Source organism: Botrytis porri, assembly GCF_014898465.1.
Source record: "Botrytis porri strain MUCL 3234 chromosome Unknown BPOR_006, whole genome shotgun sequence".
NCBI classification, from domain to species: Eukaryota; Fungi; Ascomycota; class Leotiomycetes; order Helotiales; family Sclerotiniaceae; genus Botrytis; species Botrytis porri.
The window spans coordinates 2,108,110-2,128,333 of NW_024066080.1; the positions used below are offsets into that span (position 1 = coordinate 2,108,110).

A 20,224-nucleotide genomic window follows, 5' to 3' on the forward strand; every position below is an offset into this window, starting at 1 on the left:
GCATAGCTTGACATCTATAGAGTAGTCCGAGGTTTTTTCATGCTTTGTTTCAAAGTGACCTCCTCTCCATTGTCCCTCACCCCCACCCACTCCCTGAAAATGTACGCGAGCGTCAAAGTTTTCCGGGGCTTACGGGATGTCGATATCTCTTTCTACGAATGCAGTATTCTGGATGTGTGAGAACCATGTCAGATAAATGGCTGGATATGGTGAAATAACTTGCGAGTGAAACTGCCGTGTCGTCAGCATTGCTCAATTGGAAAAAGAGAAAGACTGCGCCTCTTACACCTGGAATGTCACTACCGCCATATAAGCGCATTTATTTAGATACCGAAGACAAAGATGACTATCATTCCAATTATTGGAAATAGTTATTGATTTGAAAGAACTCTAAGAGCTTGGGACAATGTATTGCTTAAGAAGTACTCTAGCTATGTCGACCAATCTGGTGCTTCTTCATCTTCGCAAAAGCTCGCCACATTGTCATTCTCTCTTGCAAGTGCTCTTGCACTCGTTCCACTCTCTCTTACATTCCCAACACCACTCAAATAGACATTTGCAAGTCATGTGCAGACAACCCTCATTCTTCTCAATCACGAATTTACACCTTGGACAATTTCTCCAGCCCTCCTTCTCCGCCAAAGCCTGTACTGCTAAACCCTCCTTATCCTCTTTACAAACTCCGGAATGTTCTCCATTACCGCAAGGTGCACATGTACGTTGCTTGCATGCTTGACAAATTGCAATGGTTCCATGTATGTTGGCTGGTGGAATGAATTTAGCACATTCTTTGCTGGAGCAGTAGCGAGGATCCTTGGTAGTTTGCTCGAGAATCATCATTTTGTAGGAGCTGATGAAAGCCGCATCAAGCCAGCGAGAAGCGAGGTTGGTCACCACATTCACCTTGCAGCACTTGAATCGTGTCTTGGATGAAAGAGCAGATTGGAAGGCACCTGGTTGAGTTAGCATTCATGCAAGAAAAATTGAAACTGGCTGCTTACCCGCGATACATTCTCCACAATAAGCGTGTTTACAGGACAGTACACACATATTGGCCTTCTCTCCCGCCTCCATACATGACACACAGTCTGCCTGTCTTGCCTTCTTCTCCTTTTCAGCAAGCTCGCGTGCCTTTTTTGCATCTGCGACCCGTTGTTTTTCCTTGTCAGCTAAATCACGCGCTTTCTTAGCATCGGCAACGTGCAACTTTTCTTTCTTTTGGGCTTCTAATTGGATTTTCTTCGCGGCTTCCTCATTTGCTCGGTGCTCTCGATCCAATTTAGCATTCTTCTCAACTTGTTGTCGTTGCAATCGCTCTGTCTCAAGTCTCACTTTCTTTTCAGCCTCCTTGCGAGCCGCCCTCTCTTTCTCTAATTCAGCCTTTCGCTCTGCTTCAGCAGCTTCCCTTGCCTCTCTTCTTCTCCTTGCTTGTCTTTCCCTTATATCCTCATCCTCTGACGCTCTTCTAATCTGCTCCTCTTGTTGATGGACTTCTTGTTCCCATTGAGCTTGAGCGGCCTGCGCTGCAACTAAGTCTCTTTCAAGCGAAGCGGCCCTTTCCTCGTCCCTTCGAAGCAATATCCTCGCAAGATCCTCCTGCTCACCAAGTCTCCTTTCTTGCTCCTCCCATTCTCGTTGCAGAGCGGCAGCATGACTATCCTCGTTCTCCCACTCGGTAGCAATTCTGATAGCTTCTTCCGTTTCCCTCTCAAGACGTGCGGCCCGTTTTGCGTCATAAGCAGCTTGCTCTTCTTCAATTTGAGCCTGCAATCTTTGCGCTTCTAGTCTATCGAGTTCAAATTGAGACGGCGAGGGACTTCGAGTCTCCAGATTGCGTGCAAATCTTAGCTGTAACTGAAGAAGATTATCCTCACGGTCCCACTCAGCTTGAAGTCTCTGGGCTGTGAGTTCATCAGATGTTAGGGTTGGGTTAGGGCTGGGAGAACCACTTGAGATAACTTTTGGCCGTGAGGTACGTGGGCGAGATGAAGACGCTCTACCCTTCTGGACTGAAGATTGAGGCTCCATTCGAGATTTTGGCTTGGATTTAATCTCGGGCTTCTTCTCGGATGAAGCGTGAGATCGAGACCTGGATGGAGACTGAGATCGGGATTTTGACCCCGCCGGTGGGATTGAAGGTGGCAAAAGATGCTTCAAATAGCTTTTCATATTCTCAGAAACTTGCTCAGTGATTGGGTTGAAGTAGTCAAGTTCTATAGACCTGTCGGTATCGTGAAGCAAATTTGTATCTACAACGTTGAGTTCTTTGGTTCCGTTTAAGCGGCGTTGATCTCCAGATCCATGAGAAGAAGGCGACGAATAATCGTTAGATGGTACTGCCGTGTCAGGAAATATCCATATTTCGATTGAATTGTTGATTTACAGCTCTTTGTTTTCGACTTCGCCCTTCTGTACCGATGTTCTGTTATCGCCCGGATTCAAACGTAGGCCAGCTGCAAGTCCTCTTTCTCCGAATAGGTCCTGACCGGCAGTTCCTGATCGACTTCTTCACCACGACTCACCCGCTTGTTAAGAGGTGGTGATTATTCTCTTCTTCCAGCCTAATGGAAGCTCTACCGCACCAATTCTTTCTTCTTTTCTTCGCTGTCTTTTCGGAATTCTGAACAGTTTCGATGTCGTTTGTCTTGACGAGGAAATCCAGCCTCGAGTAATGAATGTTTTTGGTGAAATGTGATAAGATAAGAATTGAGAACGCAATGAAGAATGACTGTTAGGTGGAGTGGAGAAATTAGGATTTATGGATAAAGCACATTTTCACAAATTCGATCGAAATTATAAAAACCGGTCTGGAGAGTGGAGAAGCTATCTCGTGGGTGCAGCGAGGCGAGTGTGGAAACCTGTTGTACATGATCTAGAGGAGACAGCAATGCAACGTTCTGTAGACATGATTGGTTGAGACTGACGAATCGGTGTGGACTGACATGGCAGAACCAACAAGGAAGAACATGTGATCCCCACATCGGGCTGGCCCGAATTGACAACAAATCATTATATGGGGCTGATAGTGGGTCTTTGAGGGCTAGAAGCCTTAGAAATTGATTGCGCATAGGAATTGGTGAGGCTGGTGTCAACAAGAAAGTTGACAAATCAATTTGCCGTTCCTCCAGATAAGGAGAACACTTGGACTGAGTCACACTCTTTTCGTTTGGGATTGGATTGCACGCGTTTTGGTTGCTGGAAAAAACATGCTCGAGATATTCACAGTTCGTGCTGAGAATCCTGGGACTGATGTTCTCCACAAAACAAGGGAGGTTCGCTTCTGGGCTTAGCGCGAACTAAACCTTGGTAAGGAACAGCTACATCACATGATTAAAACTCTTAGAAATTGCTAAACTGGTATCTTATATACAAAAATCATATCATGCTCTGTATCTTCTTACGACCAAGCCATCTTTGCCATCAACAGATCCCGCTTCTGTGGTGCTGTTCTTGTCCAACCTTTTGTTGGCGATTGTGATATATACCCATGCAAAAGCCATTAAAGCAAGAGCCACCAGAGTCATGATAAGGGAATCAGTCATTCCTTCATTATAATGCGGTGCTTGACTAGTCCTGAACAACCATGAACTAGCAAATCCACCGACGTTTCCAATACCGATAACGAACCCTGCTGCAATAGCCCTCTGGTAAGGTGTAGCCGAGTTGATCATTGGCAAGCTGTATAGGAGAGGTAATGATACAAAGGTACCGATGCTAACGAAGTATAGACCAAGCATGGAGATATGTGGCGCGGGGGTCTTTGGCTGTCTGAGAATGATGAAACCAATAGCTGTAATAAGGTAACCTGCAATGGCAAAACCGGCGCGGTGGTTGAAACGATCAGCTGCATATGCACCCAAAAGACAGGCAATACCAGATACGATGAATATAGGAACGACTTGACCCTGGACTTGTGGTGTGGTGTAGTGAGGATGGAAAGCTTTCACAAAAGAAGCAGCGAAGATGGCAACAGAGTAGGTTGTGGAACAGGTGAGTACGTAACATGCGGCCCAGATATAGTTGAGACCATTGCTCAAGAAAATCTTCCATTCTGCGACGATTCCGACGGTTGTTGTGCGGGCTTCAACCTCAGTGGCGATGATTCCCTTCTGTTCTTCGGTGAGGAATGATGCTGTTTCGGGCCGGCTGATGTTGCAAAAGAGACATGCGAAACTGATGGCTAGGGTGAGACATCCCTCGACAATGAAGACCCTAGGATCAGAGGTTAATTTTTATTCTCCAGTCTTTTTATGTTTTCATATCAACACAGATGCGGAAGATCCAGCAGTTCAGGCTACAGTCCGACAACAAACGGCTTTCAATATCTGAATCCACTTTGAAGATTGTGCTGCCCTGAAGTATTATATTGTCTTCAGACATTGTATGGCTTTAAGACGCTGTACTGCCTTCAAACATTACATTGTCTTTGAACATATTATTGCTTTCAGATGTTGTACTGTCTTCAAACATTATGTTATCTTTGAACCATATATTGCATCCAGATATTACATCTCTCTCAAAGATTGTGCTGCCTTCGAACATTCACCGTCCGGACAGTTAAGAAATAGTTTGACTTACCATCGCCATCCCTTATACCCATTTGAGCTGTTGATATGAGCAATACCAAAAGCTAAGATATTTCCCACAACATTCGAACCGATATTTGCAACCATAAGCATGCTAACTCTCCATTGCAGATGCATTAAAGGGTAGTATAAAGCACAGACGAAGATACATCCGGGGATGAGCCCCGAGTCGAATACTCCTACAAGGAAGCGAGTAGCCAGCAAGGCCGAATAGCTTTGGTCAAAACCTTGGCCCAGAGTGACGAGACCTGTTGGTTCCGATTAGATTTCAATACAAAGAATGGTAAAGACTATGGAGATAGACGTACCTAGAAGAGCAGTCATAAGAGATAGATATCTCATGTATGAGAAGTTGTATTTCCTCTCCAAAAAGCGCATGAGGAGATTACTGGGAACCTCGAACAGGATCAGTGGTACCAAGGGAATAGTAACTGAGATGAAGACTTTCATGGCATCCATCTTCAAGTCTTTTGGCAAGCCTTGTACCATGGCGGCACCGATATTTGTTCGGCCCATGAGAGACAGGAAGTTCAAGAAGAGCATGGGTGTTAGAAGGTAAAGATCAAGTTTCAAAGCGAGCTTTTGATCGAATCGAGAGGGACGAGAAAGTGCCAACACATGGCTGGTCTCTGTAGCGGAGTGTTTTTCGTCCATTTGAGACACTTCGGTGACTGGTTCTTGTGTCATTTTTTCGTTGAACAGTGGTGCTTCAAACCGTAGATGAGTATCCCTTTCTAATAGACAAACAAAGAATAGGGATAAGAATGGTTGAAGTACAGATCCGACAGAAACAATCTCGGTGGGATGTAGCAATTGGGAATGTAGTATTTATCGCCAGAATCGCCCTGCAACTCAACATGCAAGAACGCCTTTACCGCAATCATCTGGGATTAATTATTGATATTTGTGGGGAATTCCGATGCAGAGTCTGCCTAGACCAACCTGTAGCAAACCTTCAGCAAGCATAAATTCAACACTCGTTTCGATATGAGTTTTCGATATAAAGAAAAACGAATCCTGTAGATAAAAGGATATCGGCACATGGACGTTACCCAACCGATTACGGGGTTTTTTCCCGATCTAGACCATTCACATGAAGGATGCATATACAGCATTTTATATTCCTTGTTGCTCGCTTAAGTCTGCAGCATGCCCCCCCGTCGTGACGGGGGTGATCGACATGGGGTATCATTGGGTTACGCGCAAGTGCGCTACCCCCGCGTCCCCCTAGCTCTTTAACTCCTATGATCTTGCCACTATTCCCACCTGTAGTATCACACAGCTAGTGGGGCATCGATATGGTAAATTAGTTACAATTTTGTTACAACCGAGTCCAGATCTACATTTCAAACACAATCCGAGGCCATATTCACTCTAGGTGCTTGTAGCTTCTGTGGTATGTGGATAAGTGCTGAATTAGAGATAAATCGTTCCCCTCACTCTCTGAAGCCAGCCCTGCCGAAATGTAATCTTCTACATACTTTCAGATTTATTCAATTCTCTTTCCACAATGTAAGATGTTTCGACCTTAATCTTTTGATCAGGGACTTTGTCATCACGAACGATATTTTCCCTGCTATTTCCCGAATGCATAGAATCCATCTCAAGATCGTCGTCACCAAAGCGCTCATATTGTGAGCGAGGCTTCGACTTGTCCATAGTCTGCAAGTGACTACCCATAGCTCCGATGTTTCGAGATCGAGATTGGGATTCAACCCCCGATTCAATTGTCGTATCGCCAAAGCTAATCCCAAATAATCGCTTAAAAAAGTCTTCCATAATCTTCAAAACAGTAGGGATACAGGCTGAAATTATTCCGAAGTTGACTTCAAGCTGAGAGACGAGTATACCGGTGGTAGCACCATCTTCATAAGATTTTGAGTTAGCGCTATCGTCTATATTTTAACAGTCCTGAGATGAACTTACAAGGTATATCATTAAGATTTTGGGATGATGTATAAAGACCCTTCAAACGTACACACCCGAGGATAATCTCCCTATTAAAAAGTTAGATACGGTCACCTTGTTTATGGATAAGTGACGACTTACGCAAGAGCTAATATGGTCATGATCAGTGCTATAGTATATTTTCTCTTATATTGAACATGAGAGAATAGCCACCATGGAAGAGCTGCGACCACTATACTTGCGAAGATGTTCAAGCCGGCATGAGTAAACCAGAATGGAGGTTTGTAGAAGCAGTGGGTTTGCCTTAACGAGTGGACCCAATTACTCTTAAAGTCGAGGCCGCATTGAAAGGCTGAAACAACTGAGCAGCTGAGAGAATATCCCGCGATAAATATAATCATTATCTTGCAACATCTATTGAAATTCTTCATATGAGGTGTCGAGATAGCCAAGAGGAGTAGACAAGTAGCGATCTTCGAAAGACCACATCCTGCTTTATAGAATATCTGATAAAGATAAAACATCTACATAGGATTAGAACATATTGCACAATCGCTGTTTTTTCAAATGGGTACCAACCTGAAGTGTAGTCTCAAGCTGTGTCGTGCTCAACATTTTCGCGTGAAGTCCAAGTCCCCATTCCGCACCTAATGAATCGCTCAGCGTTTTCCATTAAATACACCACAGAAATACTTACTAACACAAGCTATCACAGTCAATATGATTGCAAATACCTTGAATAAGTGTTAGAATCATCGTCTGACATTCTTATCAAGATGCTTACAGATGAAGCAACGATTGCTAAGTCGGAGACCAGCATCCAGTATCTAGGCTCACCGAAACTTGGCGCTGAATTTCCAGGCGAATTATTATAGCGATATCGACCCCATATTCGCAGACAAACAAAAATTATGACGAAGGCCATTGAAATTGTAGCTCCTTCAACAACGACCGCCCCGCGGGGGTTACTCGCAACCGGAGGACTGGTCGATACATTGACTATGCTCATCGTGAAGACACTTGCGCGAAAGAGAGTACAATCGACAGAAGATTGATCAGCATAGACAATCGCCTGGTAACTCCAGTGGATACTATAAGGCTGCGGGGACGTGAATGAATGATATACTTTATTTCTGGGCTCACATATTTTGACGGGAATAATGTCGAACATTTACTGTAATAATACGCATGGTCAAAATGACTGCTGTACAGAACCCAACCACTGATTGTGACAAGGTTTACTGTCCATGTAGGAACGATATGTCAAATGCGCGAGGGACCCATGGCACTTAATAATTCCAAGCCTCGCAAGCCACTAAGCGGCAACCGGTAGTACCTCTGCTATTCCCTTGTCGCCGCGAATAGGGAATAACTCGCGACTGATTTTTGTTTACCATAAAGTTTCGAAGGCTGATTCCAGCAGCTGGTATCTTTCGATGCATGCTCTACAGCAGGGTTACAAGTCGGTTCCCGTTGCAGGAATGGAGGGCCTGCACTTGTGTGGGGGTTTACCAGCCAGATCGTCATGGCTCCTATATGGCCATAAATCCTTTCACTCTCGGGTAAAACTTGAGATCAAAAAGTTACCTCTTTTATGCAGAGAGTGAACAGGCACACAATGAACAGAACAATTTATACACCAATCGTGGATACCTACTCAGGCCCGATACTCATCAACGTTTCAACCTAATCCTAATAGTTAGATGTTCTTCAATGTTCTGTAGTCTTTGACTCTCAAAACGACAAAATTCAAATTTTATATTAACCTTATTTTTTGTTATATCATCTTTTAAATCTTTTAAATCTTGAAATCGTGCCAGATACTTTGAGTAGTCTAATTTGAATTTGACGATGGAATGTTGTAGCCTTATCGAATCCTTGCTTATATCTGAAGTTTCGTGTGTATTGTAATTTGTCTTTGGGGAGATAGGCTGCTGAATTGTTTCGAGGCAAGTACGTGGCAAACCCCCTAACAATGTCAAACGGAAGGATTTTCTTCGAATTGAGGCAATTTTATTCGGAACCCGGTCTTTGGGCCGCAGCAGGATAAACTCTGTTGTCTCCAAGAGGGCACCACACGATACCCGTCCCCATACAATTTAGGAAGGAGCCGGATCAACTAAAATGCCCTGATGCAGGGAGCAGATTGAGAATAGTGGGGGGGTATATTCTCATTGTTCTCAAGGTGGCTCGCTTCGAGCAGAAGTGATCTCTCGTCCGTGCTATAGTAATGTACAATACTGAGACATTATCTCTAATTCCAATGTTCCCCGGTCGCTAGAACAAGGGTGGCACGGGGGCTGCCTGCCGTTGAAAGTAGCATTGGCAACTCCATCTGACCATGGTCCAGGGATGTAAATTAGCTTTCCATTGCGTCGGTACTGCACCATTATTCTGCAGTGGCTTTTCCAAGATGGCACTACGGTTATTTGCAACACTAAATAAAATAGACGAAAAAAACATCATCGTCAACACGACAAAGGAACCCGATAATAATAGAAAGACTGAAATTTTTTCGTAAGACTATTTAGTTGTGCTCGCATTCGATACTCAATCTCCGTACTTTTCTAGGATTCAAAAGCTCATCTAGGATAATAGCAAGGGCCACTTGCCGGCCTGCTTTCCGCTGTATGGCTGATGGAACTATTAGGGGTTCGCTGCCGAAAAACTGAATTACGGAGTACACTATATTGGTAAGTGGGCCAATTGCTAATGAGAATACTTTACCCGGATGTTCGTTCCCTAAGACCGTGAAGGGGATCACCTCGGATGAAGTTCGTCCACGAAGCTTCTAAAAGCTTAGATACTATCGACCAATGAAATTTAGAAGATTTATGTATTCTGCTGAATTAAGCAACTGACCTAGAGATATCCACATACAGGGTTCAAATTGAGATCTCCACACCTTTCCCATATAAAGCCCATTAAATACCCTTAGTGGAGCAATGAAACATGGGCCAAGTGCCCAATTAACAGATTTTGAGTTATCGGGTCAATCATATTTCGGACGCAAAATTCATTGGAGCGCATCCTCTTCTTATTCAAACTGAAGGTAGACGTGGTGGAGTTACCAACATAGACGATAATTGTTTCATCTTAAATGGTAGCATTGTAAGAATCAGCCTTCCACAAAAATCTTGCTCTTCGAGCCAATTCCTCGGCGTCAGTTACTCCACCAGAGAAAACAAACCCCTGTTCTCTTGAGTAGTCCACAAGCTTTTGCGCCAAAGGCTTATGCTTACGTTCATACGCAATAGAAGCCTCCATGAGTACTTTGGCAATCTCGGCATTGCTCGCATTCGGGCTGAGAACATGAATACGAGGATTCAGTTCTTCGTGTAAAAAAGTAGTGACGCCAATGAATCCGGTTGCCATCGAGCCTCCGATATGAGGTAGCATTCCGTTGGCAGAATCACCGAAGCTCGTCATACAATGACTTTGGTTGGTAAAAGTACCCAAAGTCTGCATGTGAGTCAGTTCAAGGCATACACAACCACCTGGTTGATCGTTAAGCAGCTGTTCGATTGTTAGCTCAAGGAACAACACCATTACCGCCATTATCCTGAATGCTTACCCTCAAGAATTTCTGAACTTTGGAATTCGCTCCGGGAAAATAAGTAAGCAGCTCATTGGTACTTGTTACGTAGTTTCTTCCACGCTTTTTCTGAACTTCCTCCATTGAGAATGCCGCAATATTAACGTATTTACCACCATCAATGGGGAAGGTTAATACGTGCCAACCTTTAATACCAAGGAACATAGATGTATCTGTAGTGAATCGCTTTCCAATCTCTGCCTCAATCTTGCTGCTCTCTACTTTTCCTCTGAATGTCACATGGCCTGAGTAAGCTGCAGGTATGTAATCCTCGCCCTGCACGAACTTTCTACACAGAGAATTCATACCATCACACGCCCACAGGGCATTTGCGTGATCTTCGCCACCATCTTCAAATGTCAGCGTTAATTCGCCATCAGTACTTTTGTTTACTGATTTAAGCTTTCTGCCGTACTGGATTGGAGTATCCTTGGGACCGAAAGCATCAAGCATCACCATAAGCTCATCACGCCCAATTCTCCCGAAGACTTCTCCCTCTGGGACACGAATAGTATGCAAATGATTGTCTTCCTCCCCGCCATGGTAGAATTCCATCCACACAGGGTCGGCTAAACATTGGCCATGCAGTTCCTGGTAGATAGCTGGATTAAGACTGCAAGATCGGGGAGTCAGTATTTCCTAACAGGACTAACTTTTAGAAGAAAACGTGACAAAAAGAAGCGTCGGTACAGGATATGGAAGCAAAAGGAGTAGATCAAATGAGACATGACAGTGGAATTTAAAACGAGGAAACAGAGTAGAAAAACATAGGATTTGATGGACTGGTTAAGCTTACCGTTTCGTCGTTGCAAGCGTTTGTGGTCCAATACCATAGCCAAAGGCAGGACGGAGAGGTAATGTTTCGGCTTCGAATTGTGTATACTCAATTCTCGGATGAGCAGCTACACTACTCAGAAGCAGCTTACCAATTGGCCCACTGCCTATCACACTGATTCGAAATTTTGGAGCTTCAGGCATTTTGAAAACAAGAGTGTACTTAGGCCCTATATTTTCCAAAATAAGAACGAGATGAGAATATATGGTATTAGAATGGGAAACGGGCACTCTGGTTGAAATAACTTACGTATATTCCAACAAAGCAGGGGATATAAATCGATATGCTTCCAGATTCAGAGAATCTAACCGGATTTAATTGGCCAATTTATATGATAACTGATGCTTGCAAAAAAGTCAAGGTCAATGACCCTCCCCCATTTTCTTTCGCATTGGCCCACAAATAATACCTGTTCGTACTAAATATCAGATCATCGATTGCACAGTAGGTATTGTACCCCCGTACGATACCAGATGTCCCTGTATCTGAATTGAAAGGGTCTTACTCCGTATTCGCGATGTTCGAGATCTTCCCAGGCCAAAGGCTCTCACGTAGAAATGCAATTGCGATGGGTAATGTATCGAATTCGTGACATGAACAGAAAGCATTCCCCATTTTTGATTATCATGCTTGATTGTCTCGAGATTGTCTAGACCGGCGTATCTGGTCATGCTATGTAGTGTATAAGTAGCTACACCAAAAAGTCTCGGAAATATCTGCGTGTACAACCATGGTACTCTTGAAAGACATTCAACAGGCAACGCATGAGAGGACTGAGGTGGTGAATCATATTTTAGGGGACATCGACTCCGTCAGACGATGGGCGATCGCCATTTCTTTACCTTTTCGGCCTGAAAAGACGCGTGAAGAAAGGCTATAACAAGAAATAACACCTTCTGGCTAGAAAATCCATTTCCATGGTATGAGGATGCTGTCCATGTGCGAGGAGTTACATCGATGGTATAAGAACATCATAATCTTTGAATAGTCGTTGATGTGTGTCGTGAATTGTTTCTGTTTGCAAGGTAATATTCATCACACAATAATTAGCATTTCGGCTCATTTCGGCCACCGTATCCTGGTATCCTGTCTCTCCCTCTCTCCGTATCTCTCTCTCCCTCCCTCCCTCCCTCCCTCCCTCCCTCTATTTCCACGCAACACATCAATTGCTGCAATACCGACCTTTGCAATTTAAAATGCGATGGTTAATTTTTTATCATACAGTCATAGAACTGTGTCCTACTAACCTAAACCCCTCTTGGAAGCAAGACTCGAGGGTTCATCAGCGGTTATTGATTGCTGTAATTTGGTATGGAGATTAGGAGTCTCGTCACAAGTTGTCCCCAAAGACGCTACAAACTCATGTCAGGAGATATCCATACATCATGCAAGACTAATCGAAGTAGGAAAAGGGAAAGATGCCAATCGTTGTTTCTCAACCAAATTTATCACCTGATATCGTCTCTTTAGTGTCGATAAACCTGTTTGAAATTTGGGGGACACTGCGAATTCTCATGTGTTGCTAGACTTGTCAGAATCACATCAATGTTTTCAACCACCAAAAAAACCCGTTCTTGAGTATTCAAGTTGCTTCTACGTGAAAAAGCGAATATTTCATCCCTTCAATTACATATTTTACTAAGTAACAGCCGCTTGATGATCTTGGAACTTACGAACGCATGGTTTTCTTCGAGTTAACAAGATTACTGTACTACTTGGCAAAGGTGTCGAAATATCACAAAAAAAGCACGAATATGCTTTACCTCCGCAATACCAGAAATCTGTCCCGGCTATGTTCAATGTCCTCAAGATTCAAAGACTTTTCGTTAGAAGCCTTGCAATAATCTAGGTTTGCAATTTCTTCGTTGGATTGCAGGCGCCTCGGTGGGTATCAGCGTTTAACCCCCTGTGAAAATCATCGTCTATTTTGAATAACAGAAGATTGGAGCGGAGAGACGATTTTGCAGGTAAATAACTCTGATGGGGTCATGAAAGGGAAAATAAGGATTTTGGTGGAAGCTAAATATGGAGTCCTAAACTAGTAAGTACTCACTATCGCTCATTTTGTCCCCCTCAAAATTCGCTTCTCCCGAGTTCGGCAAACTATTTGTAAGATGGATTGTTAGTGAAACACCTTCCCACCATTGACATGATAAGGCATCCCCTCTCAAATCTCAAATTAGAACCCATAGTTACCTGGAGGATACAAACCTGTTACTCAGATGCCTAGGGATAAACGCAACTCCAAGATTTTGAAATGGTATACTGCGCGGCTATCAGCCAATCCATCGTCTTGGCGGGGTAGGCGTAATACAAAAGTATCAGTTGCCCTTTGTTCAAGCTAAACAATACTTTTATAACAAATCCCCTTCGTTCAAAATTCAACGAGACCATCTCAGCCTAATATGGACTCTTTACGATCAGGCGTTGAATCATCTAAAGAAAGATTACCGATCACCGCATTCGATTTCAGCAGCTCAAGAGGAGAATAAGGCAACAGCCAGGAAATCTGAAAGCATGTCTCTGAAATTCGCAATGCAATGTCTGGCAGTGATATTACTGAACATATTTTTGTACAATACTGTTCGATACTCCTCGGCGGGAAGCACGAACTACGGTAATTGCTCCCATGAGAACGCTACTTTGAATTCCTCGAAACATGAGATTGATCTAATCAATTTTTCATCAGAATTGAAGTCCGGACGCAGGAATCATGGGAACGATCACCCATCAGCATGGTTGCTTGAAGCAGCAGGTGCTTACACTAAAAAGGCATCAGTGTCATTCAGCGATATCGCCGATATCTGCGCCGATTACTCTGGGGATGAATCCCCTTCCCATTGTGCAACAAGCACTATTGCGTCTGTACTACTTCTCGGCAGGTCTATACTTTCCCTTCGATCAGAGCTTATCAATTTTACCACTCCGCGCCTTTCGAATAGACGACCACTGAATCCCAACATCGATCCACCAGCTCTACTAGACACGATGTACCCTAATCCTTCAGAATTTCTGAAAGCTGTACCATACTATTTTACCAATACTATCGGCTTTCCTGTGGATCACGTAGGGTATTATTGTCCCCTCTCATCCCCATGCACCAACCCAGTATTCAGCATCTCAACCCATCAAGATGTTCCCTTGCTCTTCACATTCCTCCCTTCTATCCTCGGTACCCACACAGAAGCTCTCAAGTTTGGTTTCGGAAATGCGACAGGCTACCACTTTTCTACCAACAATTTCGCAAATGGTGGCTTTGATATACTGTTTGAAAAAGCAGAGCTTCCTATGCTTGATCCTATAAACGATTACTATCAAATGAAACAAGAAGTACATTGCCTTCTCAGTGATGGACTGAAACTACCTGGTCTCTTTTTCAATATTCACACTCATGGCTCTAGGGAGAAAGGCCTCCGTGGGGCAATAAGCCCATGGACCCTTAAGGAGAGAAGCGAGATAGAGCGAATGGAGTCGATCATGACTTTGGAAGAGAACATGACTACTTGTGCGGCGGCCATAGCAATACGGCATTCCAAGAGAGTAGAACTATGGCTTCTGGGGGGTTTAATTCTGGGAATGGCTGGCTCAGGAGTAATTGTGTCGATATTTTCTCGGTGGCTCGAGAACAGGCAAGGAAGGATTCGTTTATAATTCAGGAGTAGATTACACGGCGTTCGGTAGATCAAGGTATCGGGGAGTTATTATTTTATCCGAGAAAATAGGGGTTTCAATACACAGAGACCTGGTACAGAGTAGACATCGAGATGTAATAATACCATGCCTGAGTCGGAGTCATATTCGATAAATTAGATACCAATTCAATGTATATTCATAGTGCCAATATCCCACTTCATTGTTGAGATATATAGTCGTTTGACCAACACCCAAATCGCCCGATAAACTTCGCAACTAAGAGAGCCATTTACCCCTGAATGAACTTTGCGACTCCGCCTAACCACTCAGCACCTTATCCCCAATCCTAACTAAATCCTCATTCGACAAAGTCTCTTTCTCAATCCCCTTGACTGCCTGTTCCAACAAAGTCGCCGCAATCTGGCCAACGTCCACTTTCGGAAGCCCAATCAGACTTCTCCCAATTGTCGATAACACACTACCCACCCACCCTTGCCGATGATCCGGTCCATCTATCAGTCCCGGTTTCGCTATACATACTTCCACCATTCCATTTGAGACTTGAGCAAACTCGATGACACGAGATTCAGCTTCGCCCTACCAAATAAATCATTACTCAATCCTTCCAAACAGGAAAAAAGACACATACCCGCATCAAAAGATAATGCCCCATAACCCAAGACTGTCTACTCTGATCTCTCTCACTTTTATGTCCACTAACATAGATAAACCTAAATGGTCTCGCATCCCTTTCACGCGGAAGCTGGGTAATAATTTCCAGCCCGCTTACCGTGTACTCTACACAGATTTTCTCGCTTCATCTAATGCTGAATCTTTCATTTTAGAGGGAGTTATTGCTATGAGCCTATGGTGTTGATTAGCATATCAGCAATCAACCGAATCCTGAATTCATAATCCATAAACGAAATAATGAAGGGGTCAGTAATTTAATGGCTGAGAAAGAATTAACAACAATACCAAATACAAGCATCAGTACCCTCAAGTTCCCTCCTCGCACTCTCCGAATAATTTGAAAAATCATCACAAGTGACAGCTTTGATTTTGGTGATATCAGCATTATCATCCAGGATTTGGGGTACAGATATTTCGCGACGAGCAAGTGCTATAATGGATGTGACGTCTGGGTTGGAAAGGGCTTGTTTGATGATTTCTGTGGCGACGAAACCTGTTGAGCCGGCGATGATGAGTTTCATGGTTGTAGATATTTTGACGTCAAGTTGGGTATAGCAAGTAGTTTGTGAAGAATTTCAAGTGATTAAGACTCAGATTATAAGTTCAGAGCGAGAAATGTAAGCAACCTGCTAATAAGCAGTAGATAGCGCCACCAACTATTGGGGATGTCGGGGTTTGATGTTCGTTAACTCCATATGTAATAGCGTCCCAGGCGAGAATACTTATGATTGTCATCACATTCTTGAACAATAGACGAAAATGGCGTACAAACCCGATCAAGGACAGCGAATGGGTAAATCAAAAAAGTAAGCAAAGTCAACGAACCAATGTTTATTAACGGCAACTACAATCAAACGGTGGATGAAATCAATGAGAAAAGCAGAGCATCAAGCATCTCTCAGCAATCACATACACCCACAGCTACTAGAAAAATATCTGAAAAAGTTCCAACCATATTGAATAAATTGGATTGTCTATTGATTAAGTTGACTAGCCAAAAACTCAACAGGACTTTAGTCAGACGAAAATTCGATATTGTGAAAACTTTCAAGCATAAATTCAATCAAATGCTTCAAAGTTATCTAATTATGTTTGCGAACAGAGCAAACCAAGTTAACTAAATTCTCAACTCCATCGCTTATTCCTCGATTCGCCATTCCCATGAGAATTCGATTCCATCCTCCCAATCCTAAATCCGAGGCCGACCAACTACCGAATACAAAAAGGATATACCATACGAATGCATTGGCTATGACAAAGTATATTTAATCGAGTACCTATAAGCTTCTTTACCCCTTCAAAGAACTTATTTCTCATCTTAATGAGCCCCATTTGCCTTTCCACTCCCACTCACTCTCTTTGGATTTCTTCCATTGGTTAATTCGCTCAAAGCGCCCTCATTTCCATCTTCCTCATTTCCTCCCAGTAATTTGTCCATGAAGCTGATGTAATCATACTGTGGCATACCTCTATCCTCTTGTAGATCAGGGCCTTTGTGCATCGGTATGATTTGAGTCAATTTTTCAATGACTTCATCGGGTACCAAACTATGTCTCAAATCCATTTCTGTAACGTATGGTTTGCCGTCCGCAACTTCGCGGAAGGACTGGAAAACTTGCTCCGCTGTATTTTGATCTTCTGTGACATCCACCATAAATCGGATGAATTCTTCAAACGTTACGTAGTCTTTTCCATTTGATGTATCGAGGAAGTAGTCGTGCATTTCGTCTTCGGAGAAGACGAGACCAAGTGATGCCAAGGCTGCACTGAATTCTAACTCTTGTAAACTGTTGGTAGCGTCGCGATCGAAATGTCGGAAAACACTTTCGAATTCTTCAAGTTGTATTGGCGTCAAATTTGTCATGTTACGAGCCACTACTTGGTTGTCCAAGAATGCCAACTTCTTCGCAACCGAATTTTTGACGAGACTCATCTCGTAACAAAGCTCATCGTATGTGTAAGTCGTAAAATCATTCTCCTCAATATTTGCTTCCTCGCATTTCTTGTCTATCGCCTCGATTTGATCTAAGAATTGATTGAGAGGTGGAAGATTATCATGTAATCGGCGTACATGAACCAATTGATCCTCCACATCACCCTCCAATCCTGATATTGCCAATTGCATAGTATTCAAAGTGGTTGCGAAGTCGTTGGCTTTGTCGGCGAAAGATCTTCGTAAGGCATTTTTTATACTAGAATTATTAGCATGATTCAGTTGGCACATGGATAGAAGCTTACTCTCTGATGGTCTCGTTTATCAGTTGACCCCTCGCCATTTCCCCCTTCATTAACTTCGCCCATTCTTCATCCAGAACACTCAGTCTCAACTCTGGTGGTGGGTCATAAGCTCGAAGACGGTATGTGCTGAGCTTCGTCTTTATGTTTCCTAACAGTGCTGCAAGATCGCTTTTCTCTGCAACCCACTCTCTTTTCTGGCCTCTCTTGTATGAACTAAAGTGTGTCGCTTGTTTCTTTGCATCCGCATATGTACCTTCGAAAGTCGCATCTTGCCAAGTAAGAACCTGTTCCTTAATGCTCTTTAAAAGTGCTCTCATTCTCTTCTCGTAAGCACTCTGCATCTCCCAAGCTCCTTGCATGTTGTTAACGAACTTCTCTACTCTTCGACCAGCGTTTTCGACCTTCTCCATCTGCGAAAAGGCATGGAACCAATAGGCTATGTAAGTCATCAAACTCCTCTCATCCGGTTTAGCCACGTCGCAGACATCCTCAACATCCAAAAGTGCCGGAATACCAATTTCCTTAGTAGCGATGTCGAAAGCTAATTGCATATTTCCTCTGTGATCATCCTTATCCAAAGTATCATAATCGATCAGATCTGGGCGATGGATATCAAGCAATGCACAGAATGCTAAACCATCATTCCAACTGTCTGTAAAATTTCGGACATCGACCTCTTCGTAGCAAGCTGTTTTTCTTTGACACCATAGCAATAAACCTTCTTTTGCAGTCATACCCTCCAAATTGATGTCGGAGATGGTAAATCGGAGAATGAGCGTCCAGATCAAGCCGAGTATAATTTTGCGATTTCCATCCACAACATCTTCGGCTCCGATGTTTGTCATTTGAATTCCTCTGGATTTGATGAAGTCTAGCGACAAATTTGCGTTCTCGAATCGCTGCACTCGTAGTTTAGGCTTCGCCGCGTATCGTCCGAGTGATTCGTTGGAAAGGCATTCGAGAAGATGGATGAGGATGACCTAATATGTTAGCATATGAGGAAAACCCTCTCGCAGAGAGAACTTACTCCATCGCTCAAATCTTTAACCAAATCTATTACTTCCAGTTTCCTATGCGCTATCTTGGTGTTCAACCTAGTTTCTAGTAAATAATCATTCATTCTTCGCAAACACAATAGGCCAGCTTACCATTTTGTGAAAGTTTTCTGTTGCACCGTAATCCACTGTTGCTGTTCAGCAAAAGCCATCTTTCCAAGCTGATGCTCATGCAGCGGTTCAACTGCTTTCAACGCTTCCCCTGAGCCTGAAATTGATCCCTTAGATTTATTTCTATGCTGATATCTCTTTCTTCTTCTTCCTAGCCCGAGCTCTTCTTCGCCTTTCTCGGGTTTCTCTGCAGATCTCTGCAATCGTGCTGCCTCGGAAAATTGTCTTGAACGTAGTGTCTCGCGTTCTCTTTGGCTCGCAGATCTTTCGCGCCTTACAACCCTAGGTGGTGTCGCAGGTGGGGTATTCGGAGCGTTTATTTCAAAATCTGTTGTGGAAGAAGAAAATCTCTTTTCTTGATTTTGCGTGTGACTATGATTTTCAATAGGAGTTGGTGAAATTGTACGTGAGTGACGTGGTGATGTGGATGTGCTGGTTTCCTCAAATTTGTTTACTTCTAAATTAGCATTGGCGGTAGTTGCCGGCGGTGACCCCACCAAGCAACGATCGTTGCCAGGGGTATCAAAAATTGCCGAAGCGGCAAGCGGCGTTGGCGTTTGTTTTACCTTGCTTTCTTCAACATAATCACCAATTTCTGATGATGGTGGTGACGGTGGTGACGGTGACAATGGAATCTCAATGCTTTTGGATGATATCGACGGTAACGTTAATTCTGGCGTTGACTCTTCTTCAACGTGGTCCTCGGTAACGTCCGTTTCCACGTGAGTCTCATCCACTCTAACATCTTTCTCGTCCACACTCTCAATTTCGTCCTTGACATCTAAATCTTTCACTACCAAAGTCTCTTTCTCCTTCATGTTTTCCTCTCCCATGATTTCGGCTTCCTTATTGTCATCTTGCAATACCTCTTCTAATCCCAGATTCTGTTCCCTCTTGTTTTTATCTTCCTCTTCCAATCTGGCATCGAGATCTTTCACCACAAACAAATCCTCATCTCTCGCTTCTTCGATTTTTTCAGTCTCTCCTTCTTTCCTTGTCGCATCTAGATCTTTAATCACGATGACATCCTCTATCTCATCATTTATAACATCCTCTTCTTTCGTCTCTTTGTTTGGAGTATCATTTTTTGGCGCTTCGGTCTTTGGCTCTATCCTCAATGATTTCTTTAAGGCGGAAAACATATTGAAAACAAAACTGATTAGAAAAGTCACAAAAGCTTCTAAAATGGCACGAATCGAGAACCTTTAAGTAAAGGATCATAGCTACAATTGAATCTACAGCCAAACTACTCAAGGTTAGGGTTATTTTTGCATGATGAAACATCAATTCATTCGTGTTTCTGATCAGCAGCCCACAATCTCTGCATCAAAGCGGAATATCACTGGTTGAAGAAACTTAGGGTTCCTGACCAGTGTATCATATTACCTACCGTACAACGAGTTTATCATGCAAATGATCAATCTCGAACTTTACAAATTTGTCGAATGGACCTTATCAACAATTCATGGCAGTGTCGATTAGTCCTTGTTCCCCATGTTATTACCCGAAATTCACGATCCATATTCATTTGACACTTCTCGATTTACATGGAAATCGTATTTCCAACAGT

The 20,224-nt window shown here is 43.3% G+C and overlaps 7 protein-coding genes across 7 annotated transcripts; 1 reads left to right on the plus strand and 6 right to left on the minus strand.

Moving 5' to 3' along the window:
- Positions 1-483: 483 nt before the first annotated feature.
- Positions 484-2,169, minus strand: EAF01_005142 (uncharacterized protein; the record flags this gene model as incomplete). Its single annotated transcript, XM_038913397.1, has 2 exons — positions 484-953; positions 1,002-2,169. The coding sequence occupies 2 exons, from the start codon at positions 2,167-2,169 to the stop codon at positions 484-486; spliced, it is 1,638 nt and encodes a 545-aa protein (XP_038771483.1).
- Positions 2,170-3,380: 1,211 nt separating this feature from the next.
- Positions 3,381-5,273, minus strand: EAF01_005143 (uncharacterized protein; the record flags this gene model as incomplete). The annotated part of the gene is made up of 3 exons (XM_038913398.1): positions 3,381-4,212; positions 4,579-4,834; positions 4,895-5,273. 3 exons carry the CDS (start codon positions 5,271-5,273, stop codon positions 3,381-3,383), a joined length of 1,467 nt encoding a protein of 488 aa, XP_038771484.1.
- Positions 5,274-6,059: 786 nt separating this feature from the next.
- EAF01_005144 (uncharacterized protein) lies at positions 6,060-7,503 on the minus strand (the record flags this gene model as incomplete). Its single annotated transcript, XM_038913399.1, has 6 exons — positions 6,060-6,451; positions 6,513-6,583; positions 6,636-7,018; positions 7,074-7,141; positions 7,192-7,228; positions 7,279-7,503. The coding sequence occupies 6 exons, from the start codon at positions 7,501-7,503 to the stop codon at positions 6,060-6,062; spliced, it is 1,176 nt and encodes a 391-aa protein (XP_038771485.1).
- Positions 7,504-9,590: 2,087 nt separating this feature from the next.
- Positions 9,591-11,067, minus strand: EAF01_005145 (uncharacterized protein; the record flags this gene model as incomplete). The annotated part of the gene is made up of 3 exons (XM_038913400.1): positions 9,591-10,010; positions 10,069-10,702; positions 10,886-11,067. 3 exons carry the CDS (start codon positions 11,065-11,067, stop codon positions 9,591-9,593), a joined length of 1,236 nt encoding a protein of 411 aa, XP_038771486.1.
- A 2,079-nt stretch (positions 11,068-13,146) lies between these two features.
- Positions 13,147-14,575, plus strand: EAF01_005146 (uncharacterized protein; the record flags this gene model as incomplete). Its single annotated transcript, XM_038913401.1, has 2 exons — positions 13,147-13,184; positions 13,324-14,575. The coding sequence occupies 2 exons, from the start codon at positions 13,147-13,149 to the stop codon at positions 14,573-14,575; spliced, it is 1,290 nt and encodes a 429-aa protein (XP_038771487.1).
- Positions 14,576-14,875: 300 nt separating this feature from the next.
- On the minus strand, positions 14,876-15,771 carry EAF01_005147 (uncharacterized protein; the record flags this gene model as incomplete). Its single annotated transcript, XM_038913402.1, has 4 exons — positions 14,876-15,154; positions 15,207-15,288; positions 15,360-15,422; positions 15,536-15,771. The coding sequence occupies 4 exons, from the start codon at positions 15,769-15,771 to the stop codon at positions 14,876-14,878; spliced, it is 660 nt and encodes a 219-aa protein (XP_038771488.1).
- Positions 15,772-16,568: 797 nt separating this feature from the next.
- On the minus strand, positions 16,569-19,796 carry EAF01_005148 (uncharacterized protein; the record flags this gene model as incomplete). The annotated part of the gene is made up of 4 exons (XM_038913403.1): positions 16,569-17,442; positions 17,489-18,468; positions 18,516-18,582; positions 18,637-19,796. 4 exons carry the CDS (start codon positions 19,794-19,796, stop codon positions 16,569-16,571), a joined length of 3,081 nt encoding a protein of 1,026 aa, XP_038771489.1.
- Positions 19,797-20,224: the final 428 nt, after the last annotated feature.